The sequence below is a fragment of the Triticum urartu genome, chromosome 7 (assembly GCF_003073215.2).
Source record: "Triticum urartu cultivar G1812 chromosome 7, Tu2.1, whole genome shotgun sequence".
Classification (NCBI taxonomy): domain Eukaryota; kingdom Viridiplantae; phylum Streptophyta; class Magnoliopsida; order Poales; family Poaceae; genus Triticum; species Triticum urartu.
In genome coordinates, this window is record NC_053028.1 from 619,139,638 (window position 1) to 619,157,097 (window position 17,460).

General features: G+C 43.8%; 1 protein-coding gene and 1 pseudogene across 1 annotated transcript; both read right to left on the minus strand.

Annotated features, from left to right (window-relative positions):
• Positions 1 to 4,097: 4,097 nt before the first annotated feature.
• Positions 4,098 to 4,515, minus strand: LOC125519198 (annotated as a pseudogene).
• Positions 4,516 to 6,677: 2,162 nt separating this feature from the next.
• Positions 6,678 to 16,224, minus strand: LOC125520251 (DNA repair protein REV1-like). Its single transcript, XM_048685118.1, has 21 exons — positions 15,824 to 16,224; positions 15,586 to 15,701; positions 15,402 to 15,478; positions 14,337 to 14,977; positions 13,832 to 13,966; positions 13,060 to 13,192; positions 12,875 to 12,963; positions 12,731 to 12,781; positions 12,421 to 12,624; positions 11,798 to 11,917; positions 11,386 to 11,478; positions 10,309 to 10,368; positions 10,137 to 10,223; positions 9,970 to 10,053; positions 9,622 to 9,694; positions 9,431 to 9,499; positions 8,891 to 8,995; positions 8,341 to 8,723; positions 7,656 to 8,218; positions 7,386 to 7,446; positions 6,678 to 6,998 (listed from the first exon to the last, which is right to left on the minus strand). The coding sequence occupies exons 1-21, from the start codon at positions 16,148 to 16,150 to the stop codon at positions 6,957 to 6,959; spliced, it is 3,513 nt and encodes a 1,170-aa protein (XP_048541075.1). The 5' UTR covers positions 16,151 to 16,224; the 3' UTR covers positions 6,678 to 6,956.
• Between the last annotated feature and the right edge of the window lie 1,236 nt (positions 16,225 to 17,460).

The following is a 17,460-nucleotide window of genomic DNA, read 5'->3' on the forward strand; positions in this document are numbered from 1 at the left end:
AGTTTTGGAGCCTCATCTAGTTATAGTTGGTTCTACTTGATCAATTAGAACTAGACCAAGATCCTCTAATGCTCATAACTAGCAGCCCAGTGTGGTTCTAATCTCCTCCCTCTAATTCTCTGGCGACGATTAGCTCTAGGCGGCGAAGCGCTACCGGATCGTGCAGACCGTACGCTTGCAACTCATAGAGAGGTTTGTGGGTAGTTCGTGGGATCGTTCATCTACAATTTAAGGGACTCCAAATACAATCTACACCGACTCGTCTTCTTCCGCTGCTACTCAAAGTCAGTAACGACCAAATCCAAACCGTTAATGCATCTTCATATTCTTGGGTGATCGTAGCGCACTTTTTGTTTTCTACTACGTTTCCCGACAGTTTAGGCTCCACCCCATTAAGACAAGTCCCAAATAAAGTGTCTATGTCATTAGGTGGGTTAACATTAAAGGCCACGTGCATTGTGCGCCATAGTAAATTGGCCAGTGGGCATGGAAAGTACATATGTTGCATTGATTCATCAGTATCACAAAAACAACATCGTTTGCAAGGTTTTCTTTGGTCAAGATTACTTTATTGTGAACAAACCACATAAAAGCTTTTATACTTAGGGGTACCTTAATTTTCCAAATGTGCAACGATTTTGGGATTGGTCCAGTATTAATCAAATCAATATACATTGATTTAACTGAGAATACACCTGACTCCGACAGTCTCCAATATAGTGTATCCGGCTCATTTGATAGGTTGATCTCCATCAAACTCCACACGAGATGCAACCATCTATCCCATCACTCACCCACAAATGATCTTCTGAAATGAATGTTAAGGGAAACGGATCCTAAAATTGTACTAACGAAAGCCTCTTTCCATTGTACAATATTGTAAAGGGTAGGATACTGAATGGCGAGTGGTTTTATCCTAGCTATGTGTCCTCCCAAAACCTGGTGGTATTACCATTTCGAGCACTGAACTTGGTCCTATTGAAATAAGCCACCTTCGTACAGATCAATACTTTCCAAAATAGTGAATCATTCGGCTGAGCCGTTACATGTGTCAGTGTTTTGGAATATAGGTACTTGTTACGCAAAAATTATATCCACACTCACTCGTTCTCCACCGGAAGTCTGTACAAGCATTTGCTAAGTAGGCACCTATTATTTATCTCCAGGTTTTCAATCCCTAGGCCCCCTTGGTCCTTCGGCCTACAGATTATGTCCCATTTAGCCAACCTGTATTTTGAATTGTTCTCGTCGCTTTGCCAAAAAAAACCTGATCGATATCAATCTAACCTTTTCAGTACCCCCACAGGTACTTCAAAGAAAGATAAAAGGAACATCGGCATACTCGTCAACACAGAGTTAATGAGAATTAGTTGTCCCCCATAAGACATAAGCTTGCCCTTCCAGCAACTTATTTTTTCTCAAATCGATCCTCAATGCGTCTTCACTCTTTATTGGTTAGCTTTTGATGATGAATTGGTATGCCCATATATCTAAAAGGGAGGGCTCCCGACTCACACCCAAACAACTGTCTATAGTTATCATGTTCTTCTTTGGCGCACCCAAAGCAGAATAATTCACTCTTGTTGAAATTAATTTTCAAACTCGATAGTTGTTCAAAAATGCATAAAACCAACTTCATATTCCTCCCCGTCACCAGATCGTGTTCCATGAAAATAATAGTATCGTTGGCATATTGGAGGATGGAAACCCCACCATCCACTAAATGAGGGATTAGTCCACCTACTTGACCTTCCTCCTTGGCTCACCAATGAGAACTGCCAACATATCGGCCACAATATTAAACAACATAGGAGGCATTGGGTCCCATCTCTTAATCCTTTTTGCCTCTGGAAATAATGACCTATGTCATCATTAACCTTTATTTCAATGCTGCCTTTTTGTATGAACGATTCGACTTGCTTCTTCCAGGATTCATCAAAACCCTTCATATGTAAGGACTATTGCACAAATGGCCATTTAACTTTGTCATATGCCTTCTCAAAATCCACCTTGAAGGCAACTCCATCTAGTTTCTTCGAGTGAATTTTGTGCAAAGTTTCATGAAGAACGACTAGCCCCTCCAGGATATGTCGTCCCGGCATGAAGGCCATCTGTGTCGGCTGCACTACAGAATGCGCAATATGTGTGAGTCGATTAGTGCCAACTTTTGTAAATATTTTGGAGCTCACATTAAGAAGACATATCGGTCTGAACTGCTCAATGTGGACTGCCTCCTCCTTCTTTGGCAACAAAGTAATGGTCCCAAAGTTGAGGTGAAATTTTTTTAATTGATCACAGAACAAATCACGGAACATGGGCAGAAGGTTTCCCTTAATAATGTCCCAACACCTCTTATAAAATTTAGTTGGAAAACCATCCGGACCGGTGCATTATTATTTTTCATCTCTGCTATCGCCTCAAATACCTCATTCTTAGCAAAGGGAGCCAACAGTATCTCGTTCTCGTCGGTCCCCAGTAGACCTGGCCATCCTCCGGGCCAGGTCGGGCTTCGGGCCAGGCCTAACCGAGCCCGAGGTAGAAAACTCAGGCCCGAGCCCGGCCTGGCCCGGCCCGGCCTAGCCGTCGGGCCTAGTTTTCAGGCCCGAGCCTGGCCCGTCACAGCAAAAAACACATCGGGCCTCGGCCCTTGGGCCAGGCCTCTTCAGTAAATGGCAGAAACAGCGGGCCCAGGCCCGGCCTGACCTAGCCTTCAGGCTCAAAACCTAGGCCCAGGCCCGGCCCGGGAGCAGCGTCGGGCCGGGCTTTTTCGGGCCTGGCGGCCCATGGCCAGGAGCCCCAGCTGATTCACATCATCAATCATTTTCTCATCAAGCAACACACAATTATTCTCTCGTGCCCCAAAGAGTTCTATAGAATTCTGAGATATACAATTTTAGGTTCTCGTGTCCTACAGTAGTACCCTCATCCTGTTCCAATTGTATGATTCTCTTTTTGTGTTTTCCATTTGCAATCATATGGAAAAACTAAGTATTATTATCTCCTTGAGTCACTTGTCGAACCTTCACTCTGAGAGCCCATTATAATTATCTCCTCTTCCCGAGCTTCTCTTCGGCTTCTCGTTTAGCCTTGCGATTGGTTGCGCCTAGCACATTGACCTCGTCTTTCAGGTCTAAATCAATAATTAGATTGAGAAGCCTCTCCTTCACCAATTTGTAAATACCACTTTGATTCTTTGCCCGGCCCTGCAGGAACTATCTCAAATGTCTAATCTTATATTGGCATTTCTCGATGTTTGTCTGACCTCGGTTTTCCATAGCCCATTCCCTGGCTAACAAATCGAGGAAGCCTTCCCGTTCAAACCATGACAATTCGAAGGAGAGAACATTCTTGTTTCCTACACGGGTCGCCTCCCCAAAGTTAACAAAAATAGGAGTATAATCAGATAGGCCCCTCTGTAATGATTGCGTCGTTACAGAGGATATTTTTGTTCACATTCCACACTACCGAGAACTCGATCCAACTTCTCACACGTTGGATTGTCCAAGTTGTTCGTCCAGGTGTTTTGTCTGCCTGTGAGATCGATCTCTCTGAGATCTAGATTTTCAATGATTGCTTTGGACATAAAAGACCACAATGCCACTTACAAAATAGGAATGACAAACCGGGTAGATAAGAGAATTCAAATAAAAAGGAAAAGAAGATAGCAACCATCGGGCTGGCCCTCTCGTTCTTTGTTCTTTCTCTCCCCCAAACCGGGTAGATAAGAGAATTTCAAATAAAGAGAAAAAGAAAATAGCAACTCTCAAAACGAAACGGGCTTGCCCCATAACATTGCCCCTGGGAAAGAGAACAACAGTCCGAATCTTCGTGTGTTATCCAACGGGGATAAAATTTGAATGATGACAAATTAAATTTAGTCAAGTGAAAAATGACAATTCTTTTTTATTTGCATCTCTCTCTGATGTGTAATAATGCTGGGGTGTCATTTTCTAATCGCCATTATTGAAACTCTGAGAATGCAGTACTGCAGAATTGATAGCACAGTGATACTCTCATTTACAATTCCGTTGCAGCTCAAGATTTCTACATTTTTCAGGCATGCTTGCAAGGTGCGTTCGTCCCTGGCGGTAAATTCGTCAATATACATTACAAAATAAATCATCTTTGAACATTGGAGGAATGGAAATGCACTCCCAAGTGATGAGGTAGAATGGCGGTCGAGCACGCATCCTAGGCGGCTGAAGCTGGGGCGTCGGCGGTGCCAGCAAACCATGCGCATTGGAGCCCCATGGACGCTGGCAGACGCTGGCCGGGGTCGCAGGCGAGGAGCCCCTCTAAAACCTCAAACCCGTCGCGCGACAGGCGCTCCTCGGGGAACAGCTCACGAAGCCGGCTGCCCCGCGGCGGCGAGCGGCGTGGATGCCATACAGGCGGAAGATTCTGAGGAGCGCTGTGGCCAGGGAACAGTGGCTCGCCGGCGAGCAGCTCCGCCATGGCGCGGCCAAGCGACCAGGCGTCCACGAGCTCGTCGTAGTCCGGCCTCCCCAGGAACATGGCCGAGGCTCGGGCCGACGTGAACGGCTCGCGGCGACCACGCAGAACGTGGCCGAGGCTCGGGCCGACGTGCTCCAGCACGAGGCTGCACTGCCCGGTGCGGGCGTCCCGCGCAATGCCGTGCAAGCCGACGACGGAGGGGGTGGCCGCGGCACGCCGCGAGGTAGCACGCCTCGCGCAGCAGGTCGCGGTGGAGCGCGTGGGCACGGCGCCTCCTCTTGCTGCTGCCGTCGTCGGGCGAGCGGATGAGGCATTTCAGGGCGACGTCCGCGCCGGTGGCGCGCCTTGATGACGACGCTGAAGCCGCCCTTCCCGAGCACGCGAGTCAGCTTCGTCTCTTGCGGGAGCCGACGGCGTGGTCGTCGATCATGGCGCCAATGGCGGCTTCCGCAGCGGCTCTTCGCGAGACGGTGACCATGGGGTTCCCGCCCCATCTGCCGGTGCGTGTCGGAGAGCAAGCGAGGGGAGTACAAGGCGTGCGCGCAACGCATGGTGAAACGCGCTTCCGAATTCCGTCCAACTGGAGTGAAACGCGCTTCCGAATTCGACCGGGAGTGGCGCTCTGCTCGCGTCCGACTGGAGTACGGTCACCGTCTCGCTGGGAGATATAAGCTGCATTGGGGGCCTCGTGGTAGGCGATCGCCATCTTCCTCCCCAATTTCCCCATCCAATCCTCCCCACTCCCCCATCCACCTCAAAATCGATCGCAGGAGCTCGCGGGAAAGCCGCCGCTGCCATGGCCGCGCAGATGCTCCGCCGGTGGAACAGCTTCTACGGCGCCTTCGACCCCGTGGACGCCGCCATCGAGGCCGCCGACGCAGACCAATTTTCCCGCCACGTGTTCCAGCGCGCGAGGGGGGACCTGCTGGTAGGGCTCTGCAACGCCGCCGACGACGACCAGGCGGAGCGTATCTGCGGGATTCTCGACGACCTCATGGCAGAGTCTCTCGAGACGCTCAGGGTGGTTCCATCAACGCCGGGGGTGCCCATCCCCACGGAGCTCGCGGAGTCTGTGCGCGCGCTGCGGGAGCACGACTCGGAGCGCGTCCGCCTCCTCGCGCGAGGCATCGTGAGCGGGTGGGAGACCTCCGTCCAGGACGAGGTCGTCGAGGTCACAGCAGCCATGCCCATGAAGAAGAAGGTGGAGAACGTCACGCAGCCCAAGGCGACCGTCGGCCAGCAGCAGCGTGCCTGCGCCGGTCCTGACATGAAGACGAAGCGACCTCCCAAGATCGTCGGCGAGCCGTTGTCCAAGAAGACGGCTGAAATCATCAAAAAGGCATCCGATCCTGCCGCCGGCTTCGTCGACGGTGATCGTGCCCGGCTCTGCTCGGAGGAGAAGATGGAAGCCGCGAAGCGCAAGCTCCGCCAAGGTTACCAGGAAGCAGCGGATGCCAAACGGCGGCGCAAGACGCAGTTGGTGCAGGCGCCCAAGATGATGCAGCCAATCAGGAGGTGCACTAGCTCCATGGTCAAGAAGACCTTCGCGGTCAGGACGCAGCTTCACATCGCTTAGGGCTCTAGCCAAGAAACCAGTTGATCCATCCTGGTCACTTTTTATGTACATCCTTCTTTCTCCAAGACTCGAACATGGCATACTGTAGTTGTAAGTAAAGTAGCACTACTGCAATGCAGTTGCTCGTAGCTCGTATGCATGTTCTGTACGTGATCGAAAGAAGTTGATGGATTGAAAGCAGGATTTAGTGTTAAAAAAATCTGCTGAAATCTGCAAAGAACTTGGAAAGAAATTGATCCTCGTCTTGGGAAAGATGTGATTGCGTCGAATTATATAATTCTGCACGGGCCTAAGCAATCAACAAATCTCTAATCTCTACTTTTGCAATTTTGAGTTCTCATGTCCATGTTCAGACTTGCAGAGGCCGGGGTCTTCCCCCTTTTCGACCAAAAAGGTTGAAACTTGCAGTCCAAGTTGCAATTGGAATTCAACCAAAATTGACAAAATTCTCTTGCTGTTTCTTGATACAAAACTACATATGTACAACATAACCATGATATACATTCAGAAAAAGATGAATCTTTTCTGAGGTTTGCAAGTTGGATTGTGCTCAACACCGATTACATACAAAGCAGGACATGCATATATCAGCTTTTGCCTTCTTCTGTTTAATTTTAATGTAGAAAAGGCTATGTTATAAAGAACAAAATGCAAGCTCGTGCCATCTTTCATGTAGAAGTAATATTTACAGTTCTCCCAAAAAAAAGAAATATTTGCAGGTGTACATGATTCCCCTTTTATACATGGTGTGGCGAGAATGTTCGCATTCCAAACCCTGATTCAGTATTTCAGTTCATATCCACAGACCCAGGAGAACCAGTCATCACACTCCATGGTCGTCACTGATAAACAAGGGCACAGAGACCCCTACGCACCTTCTCTGCCCTTTCTATCACCAAGCGGTCCGCAATACCTGAACTTCGAACTAGAGACGCAGTGTCCCACCATAATGTTGAGTGATGGAATCCTACAAAAAGGATGATGGGCTTTCACTCGATCAGTTTGACAAGTTTGTGGACAAAAATGTCCAGAATCTGAATTGCCGAGTTGATGCCTCTACTTGCATCCAGCTTGCAAATTTGTTTGCATGCAGCGCAAATTACTCATATTTCAAAATGTAGTGGACCTTTAAAGCTTAAATAGAAACAACTAAAAACTTTATAATCAGAACGAAGATGGAAGGTGGACAACTGTCTGGTTCCATCTAAAAACTAAGGTGGTTTATCCCTCATGTTTGTGAAAGTCAAAAGTGATAAAGCAAAGGACCCGAAGGCCAGCCATAACAAATACAGTGGTAAATCCTAACAATGTTGTCCACAACCAAAATGATGATAATTGAACATGTAAATTTTACCTGCAGTAAAGGGAGAATGCTATTGTGCAATTCCAGAAAAAGCTCAGATGCTGACGAGAACCTGCAATGGGAAAGTTCAGTGGTTAATAATAACCTGGTTTCATGAATAACCTTCCTCATCGTGAGGGAGACTAACTACCACATTTATACCAATTCATGTTCACTGAGTATGCACATCTTGGTTTGCAACAATTTCCCAACAAATTCATATCTAATAATGGTTAAATGACTGCATGATTTACCCCTTTTTTCTCGAACAGTACACTTTACCTTTTCAAAAGAAGGAAACATTTGTACAGCTCTTCAATATCAGAATCAACTTTCAGGTGTATATACTCTGTAAGAAGAACAGAGAGTCGGGAGAATGTGTCGCTCCATTCTTCGCTACCTGAGGTAGGACACAGAGGGAGTAGGGAAGCAACATGCTCTAAAATTGAAGATAAAGGTTGACTGGAGATAGAATTTGCGTGTTGCTCTGCAATGGCATTCAATAGTAGGGAACTGCTAACTCTGAACTGTTCAGCCCATTTCTGAGAACTTCCCGCCAGAACACAAATCACTGGATTTTTTGGATCATCAGCTCCTCCATTCTTCAGAGATTTATTTTCAGTAATGTTTGAAGTGCGGCATGTAGGATCCATTGGCCTATGTAATGGAAGCACATTGAACAAATCAGCCTTGACATCCTCGGGTAATTCCTGCAAAACTGTGAAGTCTGCCTGGCTTAGAGAATTAGGCATGAAATCAAGCCGTGTGACACTCTCTGTATCAATCAATTCATTGGCTCTTGAGCACGAAGCATGGGCAGTTTGAACTTCCTGGTCTGATGCCCCCTATGGGAGTAATGGCAACAATTAGGATACTTGAGGAATGGTTCAAAATAGGAATGACAAAGTAGCAGATTTGACTAGTGCTTCCACTCTGTTTCCAGTTTTAAGTTTACTGATCATCTCACCTTAATGTTATTCCGTTTTTCCAAATGCATGGAGTCAGTGCACTCTCCATATTGGTGCAACCTTGCATTACAAACAGGTACAGAGTTCTGGTTAACGGCAGGTAAAACACAAGATTTTGAATTGCTTTCCTTGCCTTCATCACCCTTTATCGTGCCCAGAAAACCATGCAATTCTCCCTTATACATGTCATTCATTTCAGATATTATCTCTGGAGGAAGGTTCTTGAGGACCTCCAAATCAAGTTCAGATAATGGTGGCAACTCAGCAGCATGAACTCTGGTAGACCTACCACTTGTAAGCTTCACCTTCGACGAGTGGGATGCAACACCTGTAAGTGATGGTCTGGAGCTTCCCAAATTTCGTATCTCACTGGTAGAGGCTCCTACAAGATCTCTGACAAGTCAAAATCTTTTAAACAAATCCATGGGACGGAAAATTTGCAAATTCAACGCTAAGCATGTAAAGCAACATCAAAATAATGCATTTGCTATACGATGGAAAATGACACCTTGATATAATAAAAAAGTAAAAGAAAAAAAAGACCAATACCTGCACCATCACTGTTCCCAAGAAAGCAGGTTCTCTCGCTGCATTGTTTCTTGAGCTTCTCAGATGATGAACCAAGCCATGATTTAAGCATATTCCCTTGTTGTGCTTCATTAAAAAATAAAAACCATAAGGACATAAGCATTCATAAAATCAGGTAAGCAACAGGGAAAGAACATGAAGTGCAATTATCATTTTAGCAGGAAATTTATGAGCATTGCAACCTGGAGATAGTATCTGAACTAAGACGTACTCGGGCAAGCTATCATAAGGGTGGTGGAAGAAGCAAATGTTATTGACTTACTGTATCAATGTGCTGGAAAGAAACCATTTAATATTACTTGTCTTAAAACCAATACTACATGAGAGTACCTTTAAAAAACAATGTGACATAAACACTGCACCTTTTTGGTGTTCTTCTAATGCACAACAACACGCATTTAGAAGCGTGTTCGAGAAAAAGGTTGCTACATAAACAGTGCAGCAATGTGTATGTATACCATGCCCAAAAGGGTGTTAAGAAATTGAATAGTTAGAAGATACCTCCGCGACCTAAATCTGCATGTTCAAGCTTTGACATTTTTAGTCCAACTCCTCGCACTTCCTTCACATCTAGAATATGGCACTAGAACTTAGTATTCAACAAAGTAACCGCAGAAAAGAGGCTACTTGAACAGACTTATGGCAGTCTACTGTGGTGTGTATAAGATATGAGAAGAATATATCAAACTTACCAACATGCAAAGCTGCAAACAATTGTCTTGCAATTCTCTGAAGCGTGACTAAATTGTCAGTTGCACCTGTCATCTTTGAAACAACAAAGGAGAAGAAAGAAAGGTAACATAGCAGTGATAAAAAAATCACATGATGCATTAAAAATACAAAATAAAATAACAGGCACATATGCACTAAGAACTGAAACTCATTTTACAGGATAAATAATTGCCAATCCCTTGCTGAAAATGGTCAACATTACAAAACAATGAGACAGAATAGCCAAGTTCATACAGAAAAGCCGAAGGAAACTAGATTACAACACAATGACACAACTCTATATTCAAATGCCATTATTTAACCCTTACTGTGGTAGAACGACTCGTGGTTTCGCAGTCACCACACCCCATAAATTTTAGTGGCTCTCCAGCACCTTTCCTTCTTGTTTTCACCTTCAAGGCAGAACATATGGCTATAAACCTTTAACCAACTGGCAAGAAATGGAGAAAAACTGTGTTCAGTCAGCCCAAAGAACCTTAAGGGTAATAGTACGGCCCTGTAGTCCACATCCTTGTAAGCGTAAAGAAACCTCCTTGCTGAGGTTGACTAGAAAATTATCAGCCTGCAAATAAACAAAAAGAATATCAAACACGAAAAGGGGCAGCACTAAAATAATAAACAGGAAAGAGAAATAAAGAAGAACATACATCTTTGTTCTCATTAAATCTGACTCCCCAATTGACTTCGGCACCCACAGATTTTGTTTCCTGTATTATTTGGGTCCCAAAAAATGTTTAAATATATCAGATTATTCGGTTCCAAAAGAAAAGGATTACCAAAATCAACAGTGCCTGCTAGGTATCAGTGATAAGTAAAATTAAACCTTTGATCCCTATGAGAAAAAAAAAATGTGCCCATGTCAACAGCTAACGCAATTAAAAAGAAGACAACTACTCCCTCCGTCCGGAAATACTTGTCGCAGAAATGGATAAAAATGAATGTATTTAGAACTAAAATATGTCTAGATACATCCATTTCTCCGACAAGTATTTCCAGGCGGAGGGAGTATTATTCTTGGAGACCAAGTTAGTCCAATCGTGTATGATGTGTCCGCTATGAGCTATTACTGAAGCAATGCATATGACACAGTTGTATTTCAGCAAATTACCATGCTACGCAGAAGCTAGGGGGGAACCATCATAAACCAAAATAAAGAAAAAATAGTGCAATCTATACATGCAGGAGGCACACAATACTTTAAAACAAAATAATTATATTTCATTTTCCCTATGACTTTTGTATCCAATAGCGACAATCCATAAGAATTATACCAAAGGAACATTAGGACATTTTGTACATCTGTAAGAAGAAACTTATCTTCGGCATTTTAGTAAAATGTGCACAAAATGAGCAATATTAACATATTGAAGGCATGCATCCTTCACATAATTAATTCCTTCCAAAAGACAGGACATCTTTACGAAACAAAAACAGTTCTACGAATTTCAGGGGGGGCTGTTGTTCCTTGTATTCACAAGGCATACTTCCTGTCTATGAAATTGGCTACGAGATCAATTCAGGAGAAAACAATTACATAAATGTAGTTACTTCGAGGCATTTGCAACAATGAGTTAACCGTGTGCAGTCTCAAGGTACCATTTTTAGCTATGCAACCTTAACACAAAACTGGCATCAAATTTGCATGTTTCCCTGCAAGAAAATTATGGCCTTGACAATACAGGTGCAGGTTCTCACAACAGAAAAAAAAACTAGGGTGCTTCTACCTGAACAGCTTCAACAACTGAATGATCAATTCCTCTGCAATAGTTCCATAGCATGTTACTGATCTTTTTTCCGAAGTCCTTATGGAGAGCATCCTATATAAGAATTGTTTGCACAGCAGTAAGTTAGCTGAATGAAATCAGTAAAGAAACTATATGTACAGACCTCCAAATCACAGATATGGCAATGCGTGATATAATCTTTAGGTAGCAGATATCCCAGATAAACTGACAAACAGTTTCTCGTTGAAAAAGATGGAACAGCTGATATTCATTCTAATCCATATTAGTAAATTTAGTCAAGCATGGTATCAAACTTGTAAAAATAAAGGATCACTTGACTGTGCCCTTGTCAATTTCCTTGAAGAGAAGGGACAACTGTATATTAAATTACACAAATACGATGTTGACTAACCTTTGAAATGTTGCGAAGCTGACCACAGTGTTCAACTTCTTTGCTTTTCAGTTTATCAGAAACAGTATAACCAATGCCTGGAAGTGCTTTGATAGGGAGGGTACTCAAATAATCATCAACCTGTAACAGCGTTGCTCTTAGACAAAACAGAAGTCGATTAAGCAAGTCAAAAGAAACTGTGCCATGATGAATAAAGCAAATACTTGGACTAATTAACTGTCTTGAATTATATTCAACTGTATGCAAAGACTAAAGTAAAATCAGTAAGCAGATCGAAAATATTTTCCACAAAAGATTTACACGACACAGTCACAGACTCTCAAGGTTATTTTTCATTTACCTCATACTCTCGAGGTGAATAGCCATTAGCACCTTACGGTGTAGTTAGATCTAATATACCCAGAAACAAATTACAGTTTTCTAAACAACAGAACATGCACTTTCTTAGTCAATAAGCTTGTGTAGTTGACTCAACCTCGCAGTTGTAATCAACAGGGCAATTCCTTCATATTTATTCCTACAAAATTGTTGTTCCAAACAGGAACTCATTTAAACTAACCTGGTACATGGAATGGAACGGTTTTACAAATCTAAGGATGGACGCGATTAACATCGACGCATACCTTCTCAGATGAAATAAATAACTGTCCATTCGGCTTTGCGGATCTGGTGGCTAATCGGGCTAGGAGCCTGTTTTCAGCAATACCTGCACTGGCAGTGCACTTTGTTGTACCAAAAATCTCATTTCTCATTCTTTCTGTAACTTCCTCTGGATTATCGTGTAAGCATTCCGTCATGTCCAAAAAAGCTTCATCACAGCTCAAAGCCTAAATAACTTTGTTAGACTTCTGGATGCAAGTGTGGCAATCACAGTGCCAGGATTGTATTGACATGAATACATGCTGAGTAATCATGGGATAATACAGTACAAACCTGAACCTTAGTGCAATATTTATGCAAAATACCATAGAACTGATCCGCAACCTACAATAGTTCCATACCAACATCTCAATTATAACAACGGGAGTGTCCAGATAAAGTTTGAAGGCGAACTGACCATCGCAGTAAACTATATACCTCCCCGTATGCATCGAAGTTATAAGGAACAACCGTTAGGTGAGGGCACCGAGCTTTGGCATCTCTAACGAACATGCCAGCCTTTATCCCTGGAACCCAAGAAAGAGGACACATAAATACTCAGATGTGTCCATAGTAACAAGATTTTAAGCTCCAGTTGTGATATCCAATAAAAATAAAAGCACCATAGTTTCGTGCAGGGTAGTTTGCAGATGATATTTCTGCGGTTCCTTTAGGATTGTCGGAATGACAAACTGCTACCGGCTTATCGTGCAGCTCTGGCCTATTTCTGATGACGACAGATACAAAAAAGCAGTCCTGGAATTGCGGAGAAAATGTGTAAAATATCAAGATAACAACTATGATGCAAATAGCTCTGGCATACGCAGCATATACCAAAATACAGTAATGAATCTGCAGAAAGGTTATGCCCAGGATCAAGATAAGCAACTGAGAAAATATTGATCTTCAGTCTTCTGTGAGTATTAATTCAACTACTGACTGGAATATGTATCTTGGACTGAAGTTTTAAAGATTTGATTTGCTGCTTACCTGCTAGTCTCTGTGGATGATTTTTTTTTCACAGAATCCAATGGCATGGAGAACTAGGCCATGGTTAGCGGTATTTAGCTCTTTTTCAGCACATTCCTCTAAAAAGATGGTGTGTCCTTACAAGTAGAATTTCAATTTACCACGCTTGTTAGATTCATTATTATATTGAAAAACCAAGTTACAAAACTGTGATTGATCACTGATCAGGGATTCCTAACGCATAAGCATGGCAATAACTAAACCTGGATTCTAAAGGTCACAAAGTGATATGCGTAATTATACAGCTAAATATAGTGCAAAGCAAAAAAAAAGAAAGGAACTTCACGGCCAAATTTACACATATAGAAGTACAATTTGTTTGTGGTTGTACAGCTAGCAAATAGGATGACATGTTAACAAGATTACCATATCAATATGAATTATTGTTTTCTTCTTCCCTGAATGATCATTGTTGCCCTTACTGCTTTTAGCTCCAGGTAAATTTGAGAAGCGCTTGCGGTAGCGATTTCGCCAAGTTCCAATGAAATGCAGTCGAGAATGCTACAGTACCAAATAAGGTTATTGTAAAAATAATCAATGTGACAAAAAAATGCAACATCACAGTTATGAAAAGATATCTGATATTATAATGAAATAGAAGCAGCAAAGCATTTCAGTAATTACGAGCTTCAAAAATTATTAATGACACCTCAAACCACCCTCCATATACTCTTACTGCGCACAAGATTGCATTCTGTCCAATCCTTACCAACACAAAAACAGGACTTGGACATAAATGTGATTACTTTAAAAGAGAATATTTTCGAGACTTCAGTGGCAATGTTACAATTTTAAACCACACCATGCCAAGAATAGTGTAATAATTATGATAACGGAACATCAATGATGCTAAATTGTTTGAGTAACATGCCTTGAAATAATTCTCCACAAAATTAGGATCTGTCAGGGTTGAATGTGACCGGCTAGAAGATTTAGCTGTATCTTTCTCCAATGAACCAATTGACAAATGGCTGCCCACAGAGCCTGTACCGCATACATCTGAACACCTTGAAGTAGCATCAGGAGACTGAGCCACGTGAAGTTCAGGATCCATGTCATTATCCATACTTTCTGAAAATGCTATTTTACAGGCATTATCATCCTCATCCACTGCAAAATCTTCACAATCTCGTTCTTCAAATGTTGAAACTCCATGTTCATCTGAGGATACTGAGTCCTCTGCTACCTCCACATTCATCAATGGAACTCCATGTTCACCTGAGGATAGTGAGTCCTCTGCTACTTCCACATTCATTAATGGAACTCTATGTTCATCTGAGGATAGTGAGTCTTCTGCTACTTCCACATTCAGTAATGGCCCTTCCTGTTCACAAGACTCAGTTTGGCCACGTGATCCGTCCTGAGCAGAAGAAGTTTGGAACTCAAGGTCTTTGTTTTCATCATTTTGATTGCCCTGATACTGTATTCCATTTTGTTTCCCAGAAAAGAAAGCAGAAAGCTTCATCTGCTTTCGGCTTGAAGAATTATGCTGACTTATTTGGTATGGAACCCCTAAGTGAAAATAAGAAAACAGAATCATAATTACATACAAGAACAAATGAAGTAATATAAGAGCATACAAACTTTAGGTGTCATAAAAAAACTTCACAGGCTATACATGTGATCTACTGAATTAAATATAAGCACTTTCAGTGAGAAAAAATAAAATTATCTTAGGTGTTCAATGAAAAAAGTTTGCTCATTCTGCTAGCACCTGATATTTACTGATACATATGGCTACATTTCATAGATTTAAAATTTGAAGAAAATGATCTTACTAATTGCATCGCAACTCACAACTCAAGCAAACCTATTATTATACAAAAAAAACTAGCAGCAAGGTTTAACTAAACACTCAAGGAAAAGCTGCAACAATGAAGCAGATCATTCAGCACTAACAGGCTTGTTACAAAAATGGAAGGGGGGAGAAAAGTACAGCTGAGGAGCCGGTTCTCTGCAAGGGAATCCACCACCCACCCCGGCTTGACAACAGGAAGCCCTTTACTGAATGCTCTGGATTAAGCAGCAACAATATCAGAGAGAACACACACCGAAAAACATAGTTATTACACGCGTCCGTAGACTGGCACAGAAAGTGAACCTCCATTTTGTATTAGTACCTCATGTTCCGCATTTTGCTCTCCGGGAGGTGCGTGCAGATGATGTGTGTCACCGTGTGCCTCGAGAAGTAGTTGACGAACCGGCCTCCGTTGTTCAGCATAATCTCCTTCAGCTCCTGCCAATCCCCAAACAATAATAAGATTGGAAGAAATCGACATAGCCTCCACCGATGAAGCTACAACAAAATCCGACGGAATCAGACAACTACAGTATGAGCCGGCGAGCGGCGGGGGGCACCTGGCTAGAGGGGACGGTGAAGCCGTCGACGAAGATGCAGACGCCCGCGAACAGGGCCCCGAGCGCCGCGGCGGAGGTGGAGGCGTCGGCGTCGAACTGCGCGGAGAGCTTGCTGTTCTTCGCGGACATGTAGCTCCCGAAGTCGGCGAACGGGGAGGAGGCGAAGGCGCGGCGAGGGTTCTGGGCCGGGGCGGGGGCGGAGGTGGAGGCGGGGTTGGAAACGAGCGACGTGCCGGGATCGTCGTCGCCCCTCGCCCGCTTCTGGCCGGAGGAGGAGGCCGCCGGACTCGCCGGCGGCGAGGAGCGGCGGCCGGAGGAGGAGCTCATGGCGGGAGGGAGGGGGCGAGCGGGGCGGGGAATTTTCGGGAGCGCGCGAGTCGAATAGCGGCGCGGTCGAAAGGGAGGGGGGCGGTCGTGCTTTGCTGGAGCCGGTAGGTGCTAGTCCACTCTGCCCCGCCGATAGACGGGCACTTGTGCAAACTAGTAATAATGTGCGTGCAATGCACATTTATATTAGTAGTTGCACGTTATATTAAATAAGATATATCTGTTGCATGTTGGTATTTGATAAAATATCAATTACTTTTTTTGCAGGAATGGTAGGAACTAATTACATAATAGATTTCATGGAATAGTGTTGAGTCAAAATATATTTATAACCAATGGTAATGGTGGGTAATTAGAGCGTTAAACGTGTTTGATGCTCGACATTGGAGCGATTTGAACTGCTAGATAATATGATTTGACGGTCGAGATGGTTTAGATCTGCCCCTTTGGGTCTTTTTATATTGGTATAGATAAAACGATCATATGAAATGGTCACAAAAGGATTTACTCAGATGTTATGAAATGGTCGGTTTTTAAATCTTGAATTTCGAGTACATTGGGAGTACTACTTAACCTTGAATTCCGAGTGATCGTTTGACTTTTTTTGCAGGGAGTCGGTCATTAGTCATTGATAAGACGGTCTTTATCTCATGTCATGCACATGATTTAGAGAAGGAAAAAAACTAGCATACAAAATGAATTATCTTCTAAATTTGTGGGGATTATACTAGAAAATATGTAACTAAGAGATGACAACGTGTACAACATGTAGAATAGTCTTTTTATCTTATTATGTGGGATTTCGCCCAGATCCATGGTGAGGGCTACGCGACGGCTTGGTTTTGGCAGGGATGGACGCGCCTGATGGGAGTGGGGAGTTGAAGCCGGGGTGGCGGCCCCGAATCGACGGTTGCAACATGTGTGCTCGGGTCTGACCTCGGTATACGAGATTTTGCTTCGTGGCATGAGGAGTTGTGGTGGATAACGGGAAGAGTGCATGGCTGCTGCGTTGGGGTGTGCTACACAAGAGGCTTGGCTCCATGGTAAGGTACCCTAGGGGCTTTATATCTGCAAGCCCATCAATGAGAGACGAGGAACTCCGGCGAAAGCCTTTTGGCAATGGCATCGCATGTGGGCATTTGTTTTCTCCTTGGATGCGTTTTCTCAGAGATCCTCATCCTCTCTCTTCTTGTAGTGCTTGGGCTCTTCGGGTGAAAATCCAAACTCCGGACTTGTGGACTGGACGACGAGGGCGTCTACGTTGTAACCTCCTTGGAGGCATCGCCTTGGAGGGCTAGCTTTTGGCTGTT